We start from the raw sequence: 22005 nt of genomic DNA on the forward strand, positions 1-22005 counted from the left end.
GGATTTTGTCCGAAACTTTTGTTGCATACACACAGTCAGACAAAGTTGTCGGAAAATCCGATCGTTCGTAACAAGGTGACATTTGTTACGTACGATGGAACTGCGTAGAGGCTAGCAGCCAATAGCTTTGGTCTAGTAATTTAATCTGAGCATGCATGGCACTTTGGCACAATTCTCTACAAATGATCGGATTTTGTTGTCGGAAAATTTTAGATCCAGCTCTCAAACTTTTTCCATCTGAATTTCTGACAGAAAAAGTCAGATAGAGCCCACACACAATTGGATTTTCCTACAACATAATCTGATCAGACCTTTTCCATCGGAAAGTCCGACCGTGTGTACAGGGCATTAGACATTCTAAGGACTAAGACCTATTGAACTTTTCCTAAGGCTAAACTGTAAGCAGATATAGAAGACACAAATGAATGCAGCTCTGTAATCATTAACAAATTATTAAATGTATTTTTAGTTTAGTCAAGTTTTATTAGAAGATTGCAATCAATATACTGTATGCCTACAAAACAGAGACAGATCTTTCTTAGGCAAATACAATCAAATACTGACAGCTCTGGATTATGACAATCGAAGTATAATGCATATTAGAATGTAGTATTACACATTATTAGCAGAACATTTATATGAGGTACATTAACGTTTAGTTGTTTTATAACCAATAAACAGTGTCAGATACAATATTAGCCGAAAAGGAAAGGGTTGTTGAAAAACGAGGGGGCCTACTGGCCCAACCTGCAATAAAATGGAAGAAGTGTAAGTACCTAAGTTTGACCTGGTATCAGCCCCTTGCAGTCTCTGTGTAGCAGAGCTGGAGTGGGAGAGGAATTAGTAGCACAAAGAACCAATCAGTTCATGTTTTGACAAGAAGCATGCTCTTATGAAGATAAAACAGAGTTACAGGGAGATGAGCTTTTCACTGTGCTGCCTCTATTTTCACTATCCAGTCACTGGCTGGGACAGGTCCAGGACAACCTAGAAGAAGTAGGTTGAATGATTCTAACCATCAGACTGAGGACATTTGGTGACATAAAAAAAATGCTGTGGGGGAAATCTCTGGATTGAAGTTAAATATTGCAGCAAAAGCTGGTTTTGATACTTTATATCCTATGTTAGTTTATTTTTTGATCATGTGCATCAGTTACATGTATAATCTTAACTCTTGTCAGTTCTATTATACTTTTTACAACTGGACGTAAAATCTGACATTTTTTTTATGCTCTATATAAACAATATTTAACAGAAAGCTTTTGAAGTTAAAACTTTAAGTCTATCTTTGTTATATCCCTTGAAGCTTTTTCTTTTTTCATCTGTCAGGCACAATCCAGACATGCATGGTATAACTGTGCAAGGTAGAGAAACACAAATTTGCTGCTTATGCAGATGAAATATTTTTTTTTACGTTCAGCAACCTAGAATCACCTTACCAAACTGCATGGCTTCCCTATGTGTCTTTCTAGTTTTGTCTAATTTTAAAATTGATATGTCCAAGTCTGAAATATTAAATATTTTGATTCCATCAATTGAGGCTTCAAAGCTCAATCCCTATATCCATTTTCCTGGCAACCAGTTGCTTTGAAATATTTAGGTGTAAACCTGACATCCCATTTACCATACGTATTCAGGTATAACTACCTTTCCTTTCTTAATGCAATTAGGACAGACTTATGTAAGTGGTCTTCCATTTGTCACTCATGGCTAAGTGGCCAAGTGAAATAAATGAAACAAAAAGTATACCAAGACTCCATCACAGGATGGTACTGCGGGGGTCTTACAGATGGAGCAGTGCCACATCCTAAAGAACAATTTTAGATCAAAAAGCATGTGAGGAGAAAGAATGGACTTTATAGGCACCAATTATGAAAATAACATAATCGTTTATTAAACACAAAATACAAAAGGGAATTTTCATTAAAATGTTATTTTACAAAGTCAATACATGCAAAACTCTGTTGTTGCTTTTACTCTCTAAAACAGCAGAAAAATGATACCAAACATCATATTAGTCCTGCAACAGTGTATGGTATGTAGTAACACACTTGTTCTACATGTTTCGCATATGAATGCTTCATCGGGAGCTTAGTAGCTGTTCTACAAAAGAGGGGGGGGGAGACATATAAGCATATACAAATACAAGAAACAATACATAATTTAACAAAGTACATTGGTAGAGTGTTCCACATTTTTTAGCAGAATTCATCCAAAAGGTAAACATGCAACAGATACCCATAAGTGACATGCAACAGGCGATTTGAGGTTGAACGTGGGGGTGTGCCAGTTAGAAAACAAAGAAAAACAGAAAAAATAGGAAGTAAAAAATATTTGTAGAAAACAGCAAGGGTATATATCCCCATATCAAGGCGTCCATTATTTGTGTTAGGGCCAATTACTTATCACGTGATAAGTAAAATAAATGTGGTCAAGTGTAATATATTACCACGTGTTCTATTCTTCTTTCAAGTGCTCCCTATGGGGGTTCCCATGAGTTTTTTTTCTACCCTACAATCCCTCATTTCACACTATATATGGAAAGGTAGGTGTGCCAGAATCCCTTGTGATATTTTGTACCGCACTAGACGAATGGGTGGTTTGGAACTTACTAACTATAAATTATATTGCCAAGCAATTACCCTAACACGTGTTGCAGATTGGAAATATGCCAGGGATTCCAAACTCTGGGTGCACCTGGAATCAGTTCTTGCAGATACTGATTTGACGGTTATTCCATGGCTTCCACGTTCATTCAGCTCCCTTGACCATATCTGCCTTATCTATATGGGATTCTTGACCATATCTGCCTTATCTATATGGGATTCTTTACATTCTTGTTATTCTTAGAAATATAATTCTCCATTGATGCCACTTCTTAATCACATCTTTTTTTACTGGGATCTTTGGACAAAGGTTTTAAGCAGTGGCTCGGGGATTGTCACCCATTGTTACACCATGTCCTTGAGAACCAAGTTAAAACCCTTACAGTTTCTTTTGTGGATCACTTAAGCCCACCTTTATGGACCATTGTGTAGCTACTATCTCTCCAAGGTCCTTGTTATCCTGATTATTTTCCCATTTGGAAAAAGATTTGCAATCTATTATTACTGATAAGCAAAAGGATATGATTATGCAACTTTTTTTATGTATCTCTTCCAGAATTGAGGAAGTAAATTATAAACTTCCTATTTGCTGGCATTATACACCAGTGAAATTGCATGCTATGTTTTCATCTGTTTCGCCTATGTGTTGGAGGGATTGTGGAGGCCACGCTGTACATGGACACATTTGGTGGGCTTGCCCACTCATTCAGGTGTATTGGCATGTGGTGGTTGAGTTTAAAACCATTGATTTGTCCTGCAATATTATCTCAGGTCTTTGATGTTTTTTTCTCAATAATTGTGGCTACCTGGAAGCCTTTATTATCATATTCTTTATACTTGGAATCTACTGTTATGCATCCTATACCCCCCCCCCCTTTTTTTTTCCTTTTTCCTTCCTTTTCTTTTTTCTGTTCTGATTTTTCTTTGAATAATCATAAGAAGATGCTCTTGTATGTAACACTTCCATCTATATTTTTGGGGTTACAGTTGGTACAAAGCACCTTAATGATCACAAGTATTGTTTGAATGTGATGTGGCCCAATGTGGTATCGTATGCTGCTTTGCTTTATATTATTTATTTTTTGTTTTTGAAATGAGAGATAATAATTTATTAAACAAAGAAAAAATCTAATTATTAAGAATTTATATTTAGCTTCTAACTGTGACATAAATATTCAAAAAAGGTACAGTGTGCCTTCTCAAAGCAACTTGAATTTAAATTGCATTACTTCCAACACTAGAAACAAGGGGTTTGTCTATTTGAGAATAGTGAGGGAAACCACTATTTTGTAGCACAGATTTACTGAGTCAATTAGTGCCACATGCATGAAGCATTTTTAGTCTTTTTTGTCATGCAGGAGAATATACACTAGTGGGACGTGTTGGAAGAAGTATTTTGAGATTGCTGTGTATATTTGTTTTCACTGAGCAAAAAACAATAAATATGTAAAATGCTTTCAAGCATTTGTATAAGACTGTATGTGTAAAATATATTACTGTATATGTAAGCATAGTAAACATGGCTAAGCACACTTGCGCTTAGTGTGATTCAAGTAGTAGTATCAGTAGCAAAACAATATTATACATAGGTGTGCTGAAAAATAGACAAAGGAGGGGAATTGAGGATAGGAGTCACGGCCTTCCCCAGCCCAGCCAGTATGCCAGTCTATAGCAATAGAGCCTATTCTGTAGACATGAGTGAATCTCATTTATGTTTTCAAGAGGGTAACGTGAAAGCTTGGGTGTAGAAAGTGGTCCATCCAAGACTGTCAGATTTTTGCGTGCTTAGGCATACAGTCCAGCAAGCTAGCCTATCGTGCTATGGGTTAAAGCTTGTGTTATTCTATGCTTTGTCTTAAGAAGGCATAATTTAGGTGTCTTCAAAGTCTTGGCAAAAGTTTCTTTGGACATTGCAGTGATGTATAGGACGTGCTTTAATTGAGCTAAGGTTAGATCAGGTGGACGTTTGTTTAATAGGAGCACTGCAGGGTCTGGGGACACTGGGGAATTTATAAGCTTAGATAACATCAGGAATGCGTGCAGGTGGGTTCCTGGCTCCTCGCAAACTCTGAAACAATTTTGGGAATTGTAAAGGTCGATTTTGGAAACCCTTGCTGGGACTATGTAACAACCGGCAAAGACATTTTGGTTAGCCTCCATGGCTAATATCTTTATAGTGGAAGATTTGGTTGATATCCAAATTTCAGCCCAATCTTCTGGGTCTAGCAGAAGGTTGAGATTTGTAGCCCAACAGGTGGAGTAGAGTGAAGAGCTGGTGGTGAAAAAGGAGTTTAGATGCATATACAATAAACCTATATGTTCAAATTGCATTAGAGTTTAAAACGGTGGTCTCTTATATAAGCAGAATAGAAGTTCAAGGTTCAAAGATTTATGAGTTTATATTTCTCCTGTAGGGTGGATTAGGAGCACAAAGAGAAGGCTGTAACCTAGTGACAGTTGATAAAGTTTTAGGTTCTTCCAAAGTTTAAAAGAGCTAGGAGCGACGTGCTCAGTAAAATGATAGATGCTTGAGAAAAGATAGTAAGGGTGTATCTGGAGATAGTAGTTTAAACAGGGTTTACAGCCTATCCCAAAGGGTAAGGGAGTGCTGGGTGACTGGATTAGTAATAAGCTTATGTTCCTGGGGCTGTAGCCAAATAAGGTTGTCAATAGGTATTGGGTCACAATTAGTAGCCTCAAAGCTGACCCAAAGTGAAATTTATTTGGTCTTGTGGTATTGAGCGATTTGTATAACTGGACAGACTGATATTTAGAAAAATTTGGAAAACTGAGTCCTCCATGAAGGTTCAAGCTCATCAGAACTGACCTGGGAAGTCAAGACTTGGTAGGTCCCCAGATATGGGCATTGACCCGACAGAGTATTTGAAGGTAATAAGTCAGGACAGCAAAAGGAAGGACTTCTAAATAGATATATGATTTTAGGTAGTTAGGACATCTTAACAGCCATTATCCTACTCATCCAGAAAACATGTCAGCTTGATGTCCAAGTAGTTTAAATTGTTGGAGGTCGATTTGAATATAAAGGTAACTGTAGATAAAGTGCATCCTGGTTAGAGAGGGTAGTATTGAGCGACTGTGACTTTTGCTGGTTAAGGGAAATGGCCCAAAGTTTGGAGTAAGTTAGGTGTCGAGGTTAGTGGTGTTGTAATAGGAGCACGTCATCCGCGAAAAAGCATAATTTATAGTAATACATTTTTTTTAACCAGAGTTGGAATGTGTTAGAACCTTTTTTTTTTGTTTTTTGCTATTTGTGGCCTCATTAGGAAAATCTCCACAATTTCTGAGTGGTCACAAGAGAAGAAGTGAGGTGAAATCTCATCAACAGAGCTCAAATAGAAATGAACACCTTTTCCTACTCTCACTAAAATCAAAATGTAGTTTTGGTTGGAGCTGGGCTTTACAGTGATTGTAAACCCTTAATTTTTTTTAAAATAACAAACATGTTATATTTACCTGCTCCTTGTAAAGGTTTTGCACAGAGCAGGCCTGATTCTCCTGTTCTCGGGTCCCCTGCGGGCTTGCTCACAAGTTGGCTCTGTGTGTCAGAGGAAAAGTATAAATCTTAATTGCCTAAATATGATAAAAATACTATTTAAAAATGATGCAGAGCAAATTTACAAATGCCAACCAAATAACCCTTTCTCCATAAAAAAGTATAAATATTATATTTTTGTTTATATTTTAAAATTACGGTCTGTTGCCTATAAACTATATCACAAGGTAGATGCTTACAAAAACATATATTAAAGCTTTTAAAAAATTACGGTACATATGTAAACGCTCTTTTAATGTGTTCTTTATTTTTGAACTTGACCTTGACCTTGAATGTGACCTCATTAAACCCTTATGTGTTTTAAGAGCAGCAGGGAGGTCATAGGTAAAGCAATAGGATTGCTATTGCCAGGAATCCTGCAAAAACAAAAAATAGGCTCAATAAAGACTTTATTCTTGCATTGAGCAGTTGAATACACACACACATGTTAAACATCATAAGATATATTTAAAAAGTATACAGTGAAGTCTGATAATTTAATAGATAATGTCTGTGTTTATTCATTTTGTGCATTTTACCTCTCATTATCTAAAAATAATTTAAGTTAAGTTCAAAATAAACACATCCATAAATAAAATATATTATACCATGTAGATCAATAAATTTATCTACATAAAGGCCTTTGTGGTATATTATTTTGCACAATTCTTTTGTAGATTTACTGATTGTAGACAATACCGTATGGGATAAAATGATCTCTGTGTCTGATCAGTTTCTGGTAGGCAACATATCAAACAACTTTGACTGACCGTTTCATTGTAGGGTGACAGAACCTGTCAAAGTACTTGGCCACTATGATATGCTAAAGCAGGATTCTTTGGAAAGGTACAATGTGTACAATAGTTCTTCAGGTGAATAAGCACACAGGCATGAATGTTTTAAGGGTACTAATTTATGATTATGATAAGTTTTTGAGAAACCTTTTTTTTTTTTACTTTATTGGGATTGGTCAGTGTATTTTGTATGGTACAACATGCCATATTTTTTCTAATATAATTGTTACCTATGGTTTAGTAACTGATTTATAGTAGAACACTAGGGGTGATGCAAATTGGCAAGCCATGTAAACTGTAAACTCAACAAATATTCATCCATAAATAGCTCCCTTTGAGGTTATTAAATATCAAAGTAAATTATTGTTACGTTGTTATCAGTAAAAGCATAGTACGTACGTGGTAATTTTTTATGGGCCGTGCGCACATCCTGTTATAGGGTGACAATGCTAATCACAGGCGCCTAATGATGTGGTAGAGTTTCCTCATTCGTGCCTTTCTACTGTGTAAGGTCAGCAGGCCATGCTGATACACAGCATGCCTGCAGGGTCTCAATTGTAATTGATTGGCAGTGCCAAATGTTGCACGTTGTCCTAGAGCTTACAGTGACGTCAACAGCCAAGTCAAGTGACCAGCCGCTGTCTGTCCACAGCCCTGGCCCTGCAAAAGCAAGCAGAGGAATTTAGGAGTCACATGGGGAAAGTAGGTACCTGAACTACACCGTCAGTGGCTGAAAGGGACATGGTTCACATATACCTGAAATAGTTTTCTAGATATAGTTAGTATCTAGTGCTGTCAATGAGATTACATAGGACGGTACGATATGGAAAGCTGTAAAAAGGTCCCAGTATGGGGTTCATTTTGCTCTCTTTTTCTTTAATATTAAAACTAGAACATGATAAATGCTGCAAACGTGGAAATGATTTTTATGGCTCTTAAGCATATAAATAAAGAATGGAAAGAGGGATTAGAAAAGGGCTTGGGAATCTGTCTCTGCGATGTGTGGAATTCAAATCTCAGCCTTTAGTTTATGTTTTACTTAGTTATGCAAAAACAAACAAGAAACAAACATAGAAAGGAATGTTGCACTATTCACGGGATGCTGCCATTCTGTGACTTGCAATGATTTTTTTACCAGCATAGGGCAAGAATAAAACAGAAGTCATCAAGAAAATGCAGTCCTGGTGTTGCACATTGATCTCATTTTCCATTCCATGTAAATGACTTGCTGTTTACATCTTTAGATTTCATGCAGATCATTAGCAAGACAGGCCCACGTTTTTCAGTCTGGTATCCAGTGTTGACACATAATAGGGAACAGGATGGCACACAGTGAGGACCAGCTTGATGTGCTAAGGCAGTCATTTATCAAAGCTCCCAAGCTAAGGGAATCACATAGGCAGAACCATGCTGAATGTTTCACTGGGGCATTTATTTTTCCCTTTTTGGTAAATATACCCCTATCACAAAAAGAAATGCATTTATTTAAGTGGGATTTCTGATATTTCTAAGTGAGTATAGACATACATGAAAATGAGATCAGTTTAACACATGTAATCTAATAAGTTTGTGTTACTGGTTTATGTCTTGTTTATACATGGCCGTAGCAGTTATGTGTTCATTAATGCAACACAAGCTAATGCACTGTACAAATGTTGGTGTGTTTTGGTGCCATTCATTCTGAACAGTATTCCTTAACACACCTGGGCTTCAATGCACTGCAGCACACCATTATCTATTGATTGACTTCTGTACAACCAGCCTGTCCAATTTTTCCCAAACGATCAGTGGCACTGGCTGGATGGAAAAAAAAAAGAATCATACATGACCTGCCTTAGGCAGCTCATGCACAGTGTGTTTGTATTCATAGGAAGGAAGGGGTTGCAATTTACCTTAATTGATAATGTAATTTGGTCATGCTGAAATCTGTGTTTTTGATTCAAGGCTGAGTTCACATATGCTGCAGCCATGGCTCAGAGCATGGGGTCCGGTATGTCCCCGTTCACCAATTCAGGTGCGAATCAGGTCCAAATTTTTTCCTGAATCAGAAAACAAAGAAAAGAGAGAGGTTTTCACTTCCTCATAGTCAATGTAGGAGCCACATCCCTGTGGTGTATGTAACAAGAGGGGGAACTTTCTTGTTACATGAATCGGAAACCATAGACTCACAGGACCATTTTTTAATTGCGGAACACAGCCGCTCCGGAGCTGTGTGAACTGGCTCCATTGAGAGCTGGTAACATTCTCCCGTCATGCAAAATGGATGCGGGGGAACCGTATCCAACTCACATATGTGTGAACCCAACCTTATAGATAACTCCACTTTAACAAACCAGTGCAATAAGGCAATCATGTGCAGTTACCAAAAGCAACAAACGATCTTTAGGCTGTCAGACCAATAAAAGCATGCATAAAATAATTACATTCTGATTACAATCTTCTCTTTGCTAGCTTAAAGTTTATTAGATTTATTTAACATAAAGCACAACAACAGAGTGCAGAACATATTAACCCATAACAAACAGAGCATATTTTAGGTTAAAAGCAGAAAGAATAAACCTGAAAATTCTTCTTTAAATAAACAGTTAAAAAAAAGCAGAAAACAAAAAAAACATAAATTCTGAAATTGATTGTCTGAGTATTGAATGTCGATAACACCTTGCTCTTGATTGTCCCTCAGTAGGTGATAGTTGACGTTGATGTGTTTGGTCCTAGGATTGACCCTTTCTGATTGTGTAAGCTTTATACATCCCTGGTTGTCTTCAAAAATGGGAATTGGTTTTGACATGTCTATTCCAATGACCACAAAAAGTTGACAAATCCATATCGCTTATTCAGAAGCGTGCGCTGCTGCATTGTGCTCTGCTTCAGTTGAAGATAGAGAGACAGTTGGTGGCTTTCGACTAGACCAACTTATGGTTCATACTCGAAGATGAATCCACTTGTGGATTTGTGGTCTGTGAAGTCTCCGGCCCATTCAGCATTCACATACCCGACCAGTTTTGGATGTGATGTTGCTGGTAACCATAACTTCATCTGAATTTCTGCATTCCAGTTATGCTGACAGGGAGCTGAAACTTTCCTGCATAGTATGCCCACTGCTGCGGCTATGTCTGTTCTTGTCACAGTGGCAACATATAGCAGCTTACCTATTGCTCTGAGGTACATGTCATTGTTGGATAGCAAGTTTTATGCCTAATTGCTCTTTTGATAGCCTGGTTCCATAGGAGTTTTCACTTCCTTTGCATCTTGCATATGGAATTGTTCCAAGATTTCAGAGATTTTCTGAGATTGGTTGAGAAGATAACTTCAATCTTCTTCTCTCTCTATTTGTATTCCCAGATAGTAGCTAATGTTCCTTAGCTCTTTGATTTCAACTTTTTCTTTCAGCTTTTGAACTATCTGATTGTAATTCCCTTCTTGTTCAAAACAAGTTATAATGTCATCAATATAGATAAGGATGTATATCCTTCTGTCTCCTGGATTTCTGGAATAGAGACGGGGGTCTGCTTTACTTCTTGAGAATCCCTCTCTAGTAAGCACTTTGTTCACTTTCTCATTCCACATCCTTGCAGATTGCATAAGACCGTAGATACTCTTCTGAAGTTTACACACAAGGTTATCTCCTTGCTCAAACCCTGGTGGTTGCTCCATGTAGAGGTCTTCCCTAATGTCTCCATATAGATTTTTGACTTGCATATCCTTCCCAGCTGCAACGCTAAAAAGCACTCCTATGGTGGAGTGTTTTACAACGGGAGCGATTTGTTTAATCGTAATCTTCACCAAATTTCCCTTGACAACTAGTCTGGCTTTGTATTTGTTGATATTCCTTTCTGTGTCTGGCTTTACTTTGAAAGTCCACTTACTTCTTATAGTTTTGTAGTTAGGAGGGAGCTCTGTGAGTGTCCAGGTTTTATTTTCCTGTAGTGACTTAAATTTTTCTTCTGCTGCCTTTCTCCATTTATTGGCTTCACATTTTGGCAGTTTTTCTATGTCTTCCCAGGATGTTGGTTCAAGTATGCTGTGTGTTTTGACAGTGTATGAAAGCTTGTGGGGTGGTATCCCCTTTGTAGTCCAAGTGGATCTTCTGACTTCAGGCAGTTCAGCAGGATCTGGTGGGGAACTTGATTTAGATATTGTGAGTTCCACCTCTTGTTCTAACTCGGCACAGGTTCGCTTTAGTCAACCTTTTCTTCTGGTTTGCTTGACATATTCACTTCACAGCTTTCAGGGATCGGGGTTTCTGATGACGAGCTTTCATCAAAATAAACACTATGGCCTATTGTCACTTTGTCAGTGTAGGATACTGTAACCCTTAGTTTGCTTGCTGTAGCCTACTAGAATGCCCTCTATGGCTCTGTTCTCCAGCTTGGATCACTTTTCACTTGGAATATGGGCATATGCTTTACATCCAAATACTCTGATGTGCCCTATGTTAGGCTTTGATCCATGCCACATTTCAAATGAAGTACTTTTAATGGCTCTTGAGGGTAGTCTGTTCTGTAGGTAGGTTGCAGTCATGACTGCTTCTCCCCAGTACTTGTGAGGTAGGTTGGCATCTGACAACATGCACCTGGCCATTTCTATAAGAGTGAGATTTTTCCTTTCTGCTACATCATTTTTTTTCAGAAGGGTATGGTGTGATTGTCTGGTGTAATATTCCTTGTCTCTTCAGGTATGAAGCCACTTCTTTGCTTATCTATTCTCCCCCATTGTCATTGCGTATTATTCCTGGTTTGCATTGGAATTTGTTGCTAGACATGGCAAACGAACTCTTGAAGTTTCTCTGATGTTTCATTCTTGTGTTTCATCAGATAAGTAGTTGTGTACCTGGAATAATCATCAATGAAAGTCAGTAGATATCTGTTCCCATCTGACGTGAGAGTTTTCATTGGACCACATACGTCACTGTGTATGTGCTGCAGGGGTTGGGTAGTTTTTGTTTGAGATGCCTGTGGAAAAAAGAGCGTGTGTGGCTTCTGCTTCAATACAGCACTTGCATTTTATGAGCACTTTGCAAGGAGCTATTGTCAAATCTTCTCAAATCTTCTGATAAGCTTCTTTTTATTATGTCCTATATAGCTTCTGGACTTCTGTGCCCCTGCCACCTGTGCCATAAGTGAATAAATTTGCTGTGTAGATCATTACAGACTATATTGGCTTGCTGGTCTGTGGAGACGAGCCTGTATAGGTGATCATCCAGTTTTTATTTTATTATTGTGAATTGTATGAATTCATCTCCCTGGAACTTAACTGTGAGGCCCTTGTTTGCAAGACTTTCACTGATAGACGACTGCCTTCTAGTTCTGACACATACAGCACTTTCTTTATAAAGCTACTCTGCTTGCCTTGTGGTGTAATGCAGTTTAGGAAGCCCTTGTCTTTACTTTCTGATGTGATGCTAGGAAAACTTTGTCTTTTACACTATAATCAATGTTTGTGAAGAAGGTCTCATCGCTAGTCATGTGGCTTGTCACACCTGAGCTGCGTGGCTTTCTACTCTATGTCACTTTAAAGGGCCATTCCATTCCAAACTCCTGCATTTTCATTTGTGATTGCTTTGACTCTTTCTTTTGTAGATAGCTCTAGCTTTTGCTGCTTGGCTTTTCAGGTAAAACAGTCCTTTTTTAAGTGAACAACCCTTTTACAGCGAAAACAGGCTCTGATTTCTTTGTTGTGCTTTGGTTGTAGATCTTAAGAGCTTTGTCATCACTGTGCATGTTTTCTTTCCTTCTGTCATATTCATCAATTAACTTGCTCTTGACATATGCTATCATCATGCTCAGGTCTGGTTTCTAAAGCATTAATAAGAGCAGTATATGTCTCTGGAAGGCTGAAGAGGAGCAGGGCAACAACATGGTTATCTTTGATGTCCTCTCTGATAGCATATAGCTGCTATCTCTAGCATAGCATTCATGTGTTCACACATATGCTGGATTTCTTCTAGTCTCATCTTATATAACTTTCTTAGCAAAACCAGCTTACTTTTGAGGCTTGAATGCTCATGCAGTTTTTGCATTCAAGTCCACATACCTTTGGCTGTTTTCTCTGTTCTTATGTGGATAGGTTGGTCATCTTCCACTGGCAAGCTTATAATCATTTTTGCCCACCTATCCTTCCTATCCCATTCCTCCGTCTCTCCGTCTGTGTGTCTTTCTGTATTCAGCACTTGTCACAAGTCATCTTGTTCAGAAACATTTCTAGTTTAAATTTCCACAGCTGGTAAATGGCATTATTCAGCTTTGCAACAGCAAACTTCACATCTGAACCACTTGCCATGTTTCCATAGCTTGTATACAGTATTCACTGACTTGCTGTACTCACTGAGTATTCTTTCCAGTGTCTCTGGGTGCTTCCTGGTGCCCTGGGTGCCTGGAACCCATAACCTATTTGCAGGGTATTGAAATCATGGGCTGGAAGCTTCTTAGATGCAAAGAATACTTTGCTGTCATTGAGAAATATCAGAACATGTCTTACAGCATGGAATAGGTAACAGAACACAGGAGGATACAATTATCTGCACTGAGATAGACAATACATCCTGTTATATCATAGAAAATATGAATTATACACTATAATACTACAGCACCACCTGCTGCATAGATAGGTATAATGCACACATTATTGTCAGTTTATAAGCAACTCTGCTGTTCTTTCAACAAGGTGGAGAGGAGAGCAGAGCAGGGCTATGGGTGATGAAGGGACGCAAACTGATCACGGTGGTCAGGGCTCAGCAGCCCTGGTTATCATGGTCAGCGCAGAGAGGGGGACACAGGAAGTGGCAAATTTTTTACAGTTTAGAGAGGGGCTGTATTACACAGCACAAGCACTGTGCTGTTTAATCCACTTTAAGGGACCAAGATCTGTATTTATTTATTTTTTGGGGTTAACAAACACTTTAAGTCAGTGGTTACCAAAATATAAAATACTAGCAAAAAAATATAGCCTAAAAGAAAATGAATGGTTTTGTAATGAGAATAAAAAATAAAAAGCTCAAAACCAAGTGCTTCTAGCTTACCTTAAGGCAAAATGAAAAAAAAATGAAAACAAAAACATATTGTATGCAGTACATATCTCTAGTACTTTCACATTTACTCTACAAGTAAAGAAAAATACCTGTTGATTTCCAGAAATGTACTCCCAACATTTCTATGCCCTCACACCTAGGAAATGTTTGAAATAATGTTCATGCCCCTTACAAAAGTAATATAACACTTAAGGATGCAGACGTCTAATTTCTAATTTAAACAAATACCATACGATAGTTTAATAAATTGAACTTATAAAATAAGCTTCTACGTTTTGCATTAAATGCAAGTATTAATTGAACAATTAGCTTGTAATGTATTCAGAAAAATATTGAAATTTAAAATTAATCCTAATTGTGAACATACCATGCAATGGCTTTTTTGCTCCTGCTGCTCATTCATGATTTTGACTAAACGTGGAACTTTCTTGCTGACTGTGATCCACAGGTCTGCCTGGGGATTTAAGAGATTCCCAGAGTTTGTCTTGATTGACACAAATTCAGATATGTTGGTGCAAATAGAATGAGGACATAGAGTGCTTTTTGCACCAAGTCTTGGGAACATATCCAGTGCTGCACACCAAAACTCTTCTTTCAGCTTTTAATTATCTAACATTCTATCTAAACTGTAGTAGTATGGCTTCGTGTTCCCTTTTTCTGAAAAAGAAAACCTCAGGTCTTCAGCAGAAAAATATCCAAATATACACTCACCGGCCACTTTATTAGGTACCCCTGTTCAATTGCTTGGTAACACAAATTGCTAATCAGATAATCACATGGAAACAGCTCAATGCATTTAGGCATCTAGATATGGTAAAGATGACTTGCTATAGTTCAAAACAAGCATCAGAATGGGGACGAAAGGGGATTTAAGTGACTTTGAACATGGCATAGTTGTTGGTGCCAGATGGGCTGATCTGAGTATTTAAAAAAACGCTGATTTACTGGGATTTTCATGCACAACCATCTCTAGGGTTTACAGAGAATGGTCCAAAAAAGTGAAAATATGCAGTGAACAGCAGTTGTCAGGGCGAAAAAAGCCTTGTTGATGTCAGCAGTCAGAGGAGAATCAGCAGACTGGTTCAAGATCATTGAAAGGCAACAGTAACTCAAACAACCACTTGTTACAACCAAGGTATGCAGAATACCATCTCTGAATGCACAACACATTGAACCTTCAAGCAGAGAGGCAGGGAGACTCGGCTTATACTCGAGTCTCCCTGCCTCACTGTGCCCATCTGCAGCCTCATACACCTGATCTCATGCAGTCTCGTCGGCGACTGTCCAGTGTAACAAAGCCCCACCTTCTCCTCGTCCTCGTCCATGATAGGCGGAACACTGACTCACTGCTGGAAAACGGAATCAGTGTTCCGACGAGGACAAAGAGAAGGAAGGGCTGTGTTACACTGGATGGCCGCTGACTAGACTGCATGTCACAGCACCGGTGTTCTGGAGATCAGGTACATGAGGCTGCAGATGGCACAGTGAGCCATACAGGTGGCAAAGCGAGGCATGTAGATGAGCACAGTGAGGCATGTAGATGAGCACAGTGAGGCATGCAAATGGGCACAGTGAGGCTGCAGATGGGCATTGTTGACCCACTTTTCCATTTACAGTAGCTGCTGCATTTCTCACCCTAGGCTTATACTCGAGGCAATAAGTTTTCCCAGTTTTTTGTGGTAAAATTAGGTGCCTCGACTTACATTCGGGTCGGCTTATACTCAAGTATGTACGGTACTCAATGTTAATTTTGAGACTACTATCTACTCAACACAACCATTTACTATCACTGTGCAAGGCACACTGGCAGCTGGCGAAGTGATGACTCATGACTCATCATTTAGAGACACAAACTACTTGAACCACCTGGGCACCCCAAATTGGGAAACTCTCTTAAGCCATGTTGTGAGCTGACAAGAAACAGTACTTTTTGTGGAGTGAACACTTCTCAGTGTCTTCAGCTAAACTATTTAAGCACTTCCACTTATATCTTCTTTGCCATTTGGCTAAGATCAAGTATACAGTGCCTTGCAAAAGTATTCAACCTCCTTGGCTTTTTACCTATTTTGTCACATTACAGCCTTTAGTTCAATGTTTTTTTAATCTGAAATTATATGTGATGGAACACAACACAATAGTCTAAGTTGATGAAGTAAAATTAGAAAAATATATACATAAAACTATTTTTCAGAAATAAAAAAATGATAATTGGCATGTGCGTATGTATTCACCCCCTTTGTTATGAATTGGTTTTGCAACCAGTCAGAAGTCACATAATTAGTGAAATGATGTCCACCTGTGTGCAATCTAAGTCTCACATGATCTGTCATTGCATATACACACCTTTTTGAAAGGCCCCAGAGGCTGCAACACCTAAGCAAGAGGCACCACTAACCAAACGTTGCCATGAAGACCAAGGAACGTTCCAAACAAGTAAGGGACAATGTTGTTGAGAAGCACAAGTCAGGGTTAGGTTATAAAAAAATATGCAAATCTTTGATGATCCCTAGGAGCACCATCAAATCTATCATAACCAAATGGAAAGAACATGGCACAACAGCAAACCTGCCAAGAGATGGCTGCACACCAAAACTCACGGACCGGGCAAGAAGGGTATTAATCAGAGAGGCAGCACAGAGACCTAAGGTAACCCTGGAAGAGCTGCAGAGTTCCACAGCAGACACTGGAATATCTGTACATAGGACAACAATAAGTTGTACGCTCTATAAAGTTGGGCTTTATGGCAAAGTGGCCAGAAGAATGCCATTACTTTCAGCAAAAAACAAAATGGCACGTTTTGCGTTTGCGAAAAGGCATGTGGGAGACTCCCAAAATGTATGGAGGAAAGTGCTCTGAGACTAAAATTTAACTTTTTGGCCATCAAAGAAAACTCTATGTCTGGCGCAAACCCAACACATCACATCACCCAAAGAACACCATCCAGCAGTCGGGGCTGGGAAACTGGTCAGAGTTGAAGGAAAATGGATGGTGCTAAATACAGGGATATTCTTGAGCAAAACCTGTACCACTCTGTGTGTGATTTGAGGCTAGGAGAGAGGTTCACTTTCCAGCAGGACAATGACCCTAAAGCAACACTTGAGTGGTTTAAGGGGAAGCATGTAAATGTGTTAGAATGGTCTAGTCAAAGCCCAGACCTCAATCCAATAGAAAATCTGTGGTCAGACTTAAAGATTGCTGTTCACAAGCACAAACCATACAACTTGAAGGAGCTGGAGCAGTTTTGCAAGGAGGACTGGGCAAAAATCCAAGTGGTAAGATATGGCAAGCTCATAGAGACTTATCCAAAGCGACTTGCAGCTGTGATAGTCACAAAAGGTGGCTCTACAAAGTGTTGACTTTAGGGGGGTGAATAGTTATGCACATTGACTTTTTCTTTTATTTTGTCCTATTTGTTGTTTGCTTCACAATAAAAAAAAACCTCTTCAAAGATGTGGGTATGTTCTGTGAATTAAATGATGCAAATCCTCAAACAATCCATGTTAATTCCAAACACAAAAAATGGCAAGGGGGTTGAATTCTTTTGCAAGGCGCTGTATTATCTCTTCTTATCAGAATCCAGTAGGGGGTGCTGTGCCATCATTCTGGCTGGGATGGCCGGCTGTATAGTATCCCTGCTGGTATGATGGGGGTCCTGGGAGATCTTCCTTTTGAGAAAGAAACTGAAGTGTCCTGTGAGGTTGGGAGTATCTCTCTGGTGTGGAAAATTTTGAAGGGCCCAGTGCCTCCTGATTTAAACTATTCTACTTTGTCTGGCTGAGGGCTGGGAAGGCAGGGAGCCTGCAGTGTCAAGTGAGTGGGAGTGGCACCGGAGTAACACTAAGGGTTTGGGACCCCACTATGTGAAATAGCACTAGATCGCGTCACCTCTTGCTTTTTATCTGCACCTCATCTCATGGGTTAAGCCTTTTGGCCAAGACCATGGAAACTTTCATTACCAGGCCACGAGGCCTCTCCATTAAATATGCACTGGCAATTTTGTTATTTTTTTTATATATTATCACTCCACATGTGTGTCACTTGCATTTTATATGTGTGTTTTTTAACTCACAGGGGGGGGGGGCAATATGTGACCCTTAGGTTCCTTTTTGTTGGTTCGCTTCAGCTGATCATGAAGAGTCCTTTGGCTAGGTGGACCTGAGTATGCTTTGCCCCTGTCAGGAGTCTTGCACCCCATGGGGGTCAGGGGTGGGTCCTTCTTCTTTGGGAAGGGACTATAGGACACACCCTAAGTGCACTTTTTTATTTTTTCACATGCACTTTTTTGGTTCATTTTTGGTGTTTTGCATACTGCACCATGGGCTCAAGAGAATAAAAAAAAAGTAACCAGTTCCACTGTCAGATCTCTACAAAATAAAGGCCAATCATTCTGTAGTCCAAGCTAAGAATCAGGAGGCCGTTTGAGGAAACATAATAAGTGTTCAGAGGAAAAAAAGGCAGCTCGGAATTTCTGACAGGACCAACAGTTTTTTCTTTACTTATTAAACAGATATGACAAAATTATTAAAAGTAGTATTCACTGCTAAACTGGAAGAAGTCTGACTTTTTTTTACATTTTCTTGGCTCTGCAGGTCTTCCCTAAGTTCTTTGGGTTGATTGCTTCCATCATTGTGAAGGAGATTCCAGTAAATATAGTGGGAAAAACAGTCCCTAAGTTATGAATATGTATCTGACCCAACCAATCCCTGAGGTTCTTGTTCAGAGATATGGTTTGATATAGGATAAAAATTTGAGATACCTTTATAAACGGTTCTCATCCTCCTTGCCATTTGCGTAGAGAGGATGTTAATCTAAAAGGATCTCTACTTGACCCTTGTCTCAACCTGGGGCATGTGCTGGAAGCCACCAGTTATCAGCACCAGGGACACTTCTCATTCAATGTAAGTACCATTTCTCGTGCTGATTAAAAAAAAAATGTTTTAAATGAACTTAAGCTAGAAATGTTATTGAAAGTATTGCTTCTGTATTAGTTGGTGACAGATTTTGTGTCGTTTTCCATTAGTTATTCTAAGGGGATAACAGCAAAAGCTCACGTAGGGAGGTTATAGTAGAGATTAAAGTGGAATTTAAACATTAAACAAGAAGTATGAGTCAGGTTATATGACCCAAGGCATTAGTATCTATTCTTACAGGAGTGCCCAGGTCTTCTAAGGCCAAACATAATAGTGAGGAGGCTATACAGAGGAAACATAAATTGCACATGACACTGCATGCACTCTTCTCTTTAATGCTTCATATTTACTACTTCTGCATCACCTTCATGCTGACTAGACAGACGTGCTGATGCTGGCTCATTCTCTCTCTCTCTAAGATGCTCTCTGTTTACCCAATCATGTTACTAACCTGTTATCAATTAACCTAATTCGTTTCAAAATGTTCTCCCAACTCTTCCTTGTTGTTAGTACCACCTATTTTGCCAGCCTTTTGTTGCCCTGTCCCATTTTTTTGAGATGTGTTGCTGCCATCAATTTCAAAATGACCATATATTTTTCTTACAATGGTACAGTTTCCCAGTTTAAACATTGCATATGCTTTCTATTTTCTATTGTATATAAAAAATGGATTTATGAGATGTGCAAATCATTGCATTCTGTTTTAATGTAGATTTTACACAACGTCTCAACTTTTTTGGAATTGGGGTTATATTTTACCTGTCTAGCTGTGCAGAAAGTGGTTAAATTACCAGACTGGCTGCACAGAATTGCAAAAACCTTTTGTCAGGTTTAACAGCAAATACATATGTATTTCAACTGTGTGTTTAACTATTTGCATAAAGTTCTTACATTTACAATACAATATAGTTATATGGATAACTAGGTTTGTACCCTTTATGGGTGTACCCACATATCATAGACACATTTTGGTCTAAATTGCCTTGTGTCCTTCTTTACTCTCTACCTGTTTCTGTCACCTTTTTTCTCTTGTCTTCTGTTTAAATCATTTGACACTTTGACTCACCCTTAGTCACCTGTTCTTGTTATATTTCTTTCACTACCTGCATTTCAAATTTTCTTACAGTTGAACCTTTTTGCTCTCCTTTACTTTGCTCCATCTTTACAAAATTTTTAAAATATATAAACTGTTTGCTCACCATTTTCTATTTCTGTTCTTGCCCTCCCTCTCTTGACCTCTCTTCTTTTTTCTGGTTCTCCGGGCTTTGCTAAGTTGATTGTTTGGCTTGGCTCCATACTGGAGGAATTCTGGCTCTGTTCCCCTTAGTTTATTACTCCTCGGGGAGCTCTGAAACGGCCTGCTGCACCAGAAACTTTATTAGAAACAGATGTCCCTCCGTCTGTCCCTCGGGGCTCTGTCTTTCTTGAAGGACTGGTGCCACTAAGATCCCTGCCATGGAAAAAAAAAAAGAGGGAGTAGCAAAGAGGCAAACTTGGAAGGGGGAGATGGGTTACTAAATCCTGAAGCTATAAGAAATAGTAAAGTTATTCTAAAGGAGAATTAAATGATTTAAGGTATGTAATGTAAGCCTTTATGAAGAAAGCCATGTAATATAAGAGCACAAGTAAAGACAAAGCAAGCTATGTTCCTTTATCTTGGACTTTATCAGGTAAATTTCATCATCGGCACATCAGCACAAAATAGGTTCCCTCTTCCTCCATTAACAGTTTGTCCAGTGCTGTCATGCTCTGTTTAACCTTCATACTGAGAAGTTGTTCAAAATCATTGCCATGGCCTTGGGATTACAGGGACCTTGTCAGAAAAAGAGGCTTGAAGCCAGCTATAACAAACCATTCCAAGTTGTTTCAATTTCACTGAAAAGTTTAACTAGTCTAGTTTAATGCCTCCTGTTAACTATTAATCAGGTGATTAACAGTCTGTATGGATGTAATCCATTTCATTTGATGTACCTAAGTACATTTGAATGTAGGCAGAACTACATTTTCCAAACCTGTAATAGTACTTTAAAAGATTTACCTTTAACAGTATGATTGCCTGTAAGCACAAAGTCTCAAATTAATATTGCAGTCTGTAACAGGCTGTCTATGAGTTTGGAAGATTATAATGTTGGCTAGAGTAAACTATGTATGCCTTTGCTGAACGAGAAATGCCAATCAGAATGGCATACCTTTTTTTAAATATTGGGGGAAGTGTCTACCGATCTGTTTAGACCTGGCAGTTAGTATATGAGTTATGCAGTATTCAAAAAATAGCTATAGAATCTTGTGGACTTTACTGGTACCAGAGAAGGACAGTGAAACAAAAATTCATACAAAATATTTTTATTACAAAAAATTAATTAAAATTATAATTAGGTTTTATTCCTAAAAACATAGAATCAGTGTTTATTTTTGATAATGCAAGCCAAATATTCAGTGCTTTTACAAAAAAATGTCTTTGCTAGTGTTTCAAGAGGTTGACGTGTTTCACAGACATTGCTTCCTCAGGACCTTAATATCTTGACTGCAAAGAAAATTGTCATGCATGCACCTATTAGAGCCCAGCAAAGGCTGGTGGTATGCCGTATGGCGCAAAGCTGTGGTATGCCATGTGATGCAGCACATATGGACGATATGCAATAAAAGACTTGGATTTATCCTGCAGTTTGTGCTGTCAACATTTACAGAGGACGCAACAACATTGATTTATCCCAAGAAATATAGTCATTCCTCTAGGTGCCCATAAGCCAGGTGAATATAAAGGTATACACCAACAATAAGGCCACAGCAATGGATAAACTACTTTGTGCTAAATAGTAAGTATGTATCTCCTTGTATGTTAAGCTGACCCACAGCAATAAACCATCTAGAAAGGCTATAGCAAGTGCATAACACCATACACGGGTTGAGTTATGCGGTATATTTATTTTTAGCAGCATTTTCCTGCTGTAAGGGGAGATTTAATCCCACTCTTAAAGTGTCACTAAACCCACATCATAAAAAATAAATACTATTTTATATGCTGATCATACTCACTCAGCCACTATGAGATTCGTTTTCTGTATTCTGCAAAAATCCTGGTTGATCATCTATCCCTACCTTCTGTTCATGTCCC

At 38.6% G+C, this 22005-nt stretch overlaps 2 protein-coding genes across 2 annotated transcripts in view; one reads left to right on the forward strand and one right to left on the reverse strand.

The window, feature by feature from the left end:
• The window catches only part of GDF11 (growth differentiation factor 11), a 197371-nt gene that overhangs the window by 145747 nt on the left and 29619 nt on the right, over window positions 1-22005 (forward strand). The gene's annotated exons all lie outside the window — the stretch shown is intronic.
• Window positions 1024-20340, reverse strand: LOC143983591 (uncharacterized). Its single transcript, XM_077483437.1, has 3 exons — window positions 20090-20340; window positions 6081-6162; window positions 1024-4878 (listed from the first exon to the last, which is right to left on the reverse strand). The coding sequence occupies exons 1-3, from the start codon at window positions 20184-20186 to the stop codon at window positions 4413-4415; spliced, it is 645 nt and encodes a 214-aa protein (XP_077339563.1). The 5' UTR covers window positions 20187-20340; the 3' UTR covers window positions 1024-4412.

Source organism: Lithobates pipiens, unplaced genomic scaffold, assembly GCF_037356315.1.
Source record: "Lithobates pipiens isolate NorthernLeopardFrog02 unplaced genomic scaffold, aLitPip1_a1.2 Scaffold_16, whole genome shotgun sequence".
In the NCBI taxonomy this organism is placed as follows: Eukaryota; Metazoa; Chordata; class Amphibia; order Anura; family Ranidae; genus Lithobates; species Lithobates pipiens.

What these genes read in the sequence shown, in the direction of transcription:
- LOC143983591 (XM_077483437.1), bottom strand. Translation starts at nt 20,186, where the DNA reads ATGGAGCCAAGCCAAACAATCAACTTAGCAAAGCCCGGAGAACCAGAA. An exon ending in AAGAACAGAAATAGAAAATG is followed by an intron (nt 6,163 to 20,089) that starts GTGAGCAAACAG and finishes TCTGACACACAG; the next exon opens with AGCCAACTTGTGAGCAAGCC. An exon ending in AAAACCTTTACAAGGAGCAG is followed by an intron (nt 4,879 to 6,080) that starts GTAAATATAACA and finishes TTTCACCACCAG; the next exon opens with CTCTTCACTCTACTCCACCT.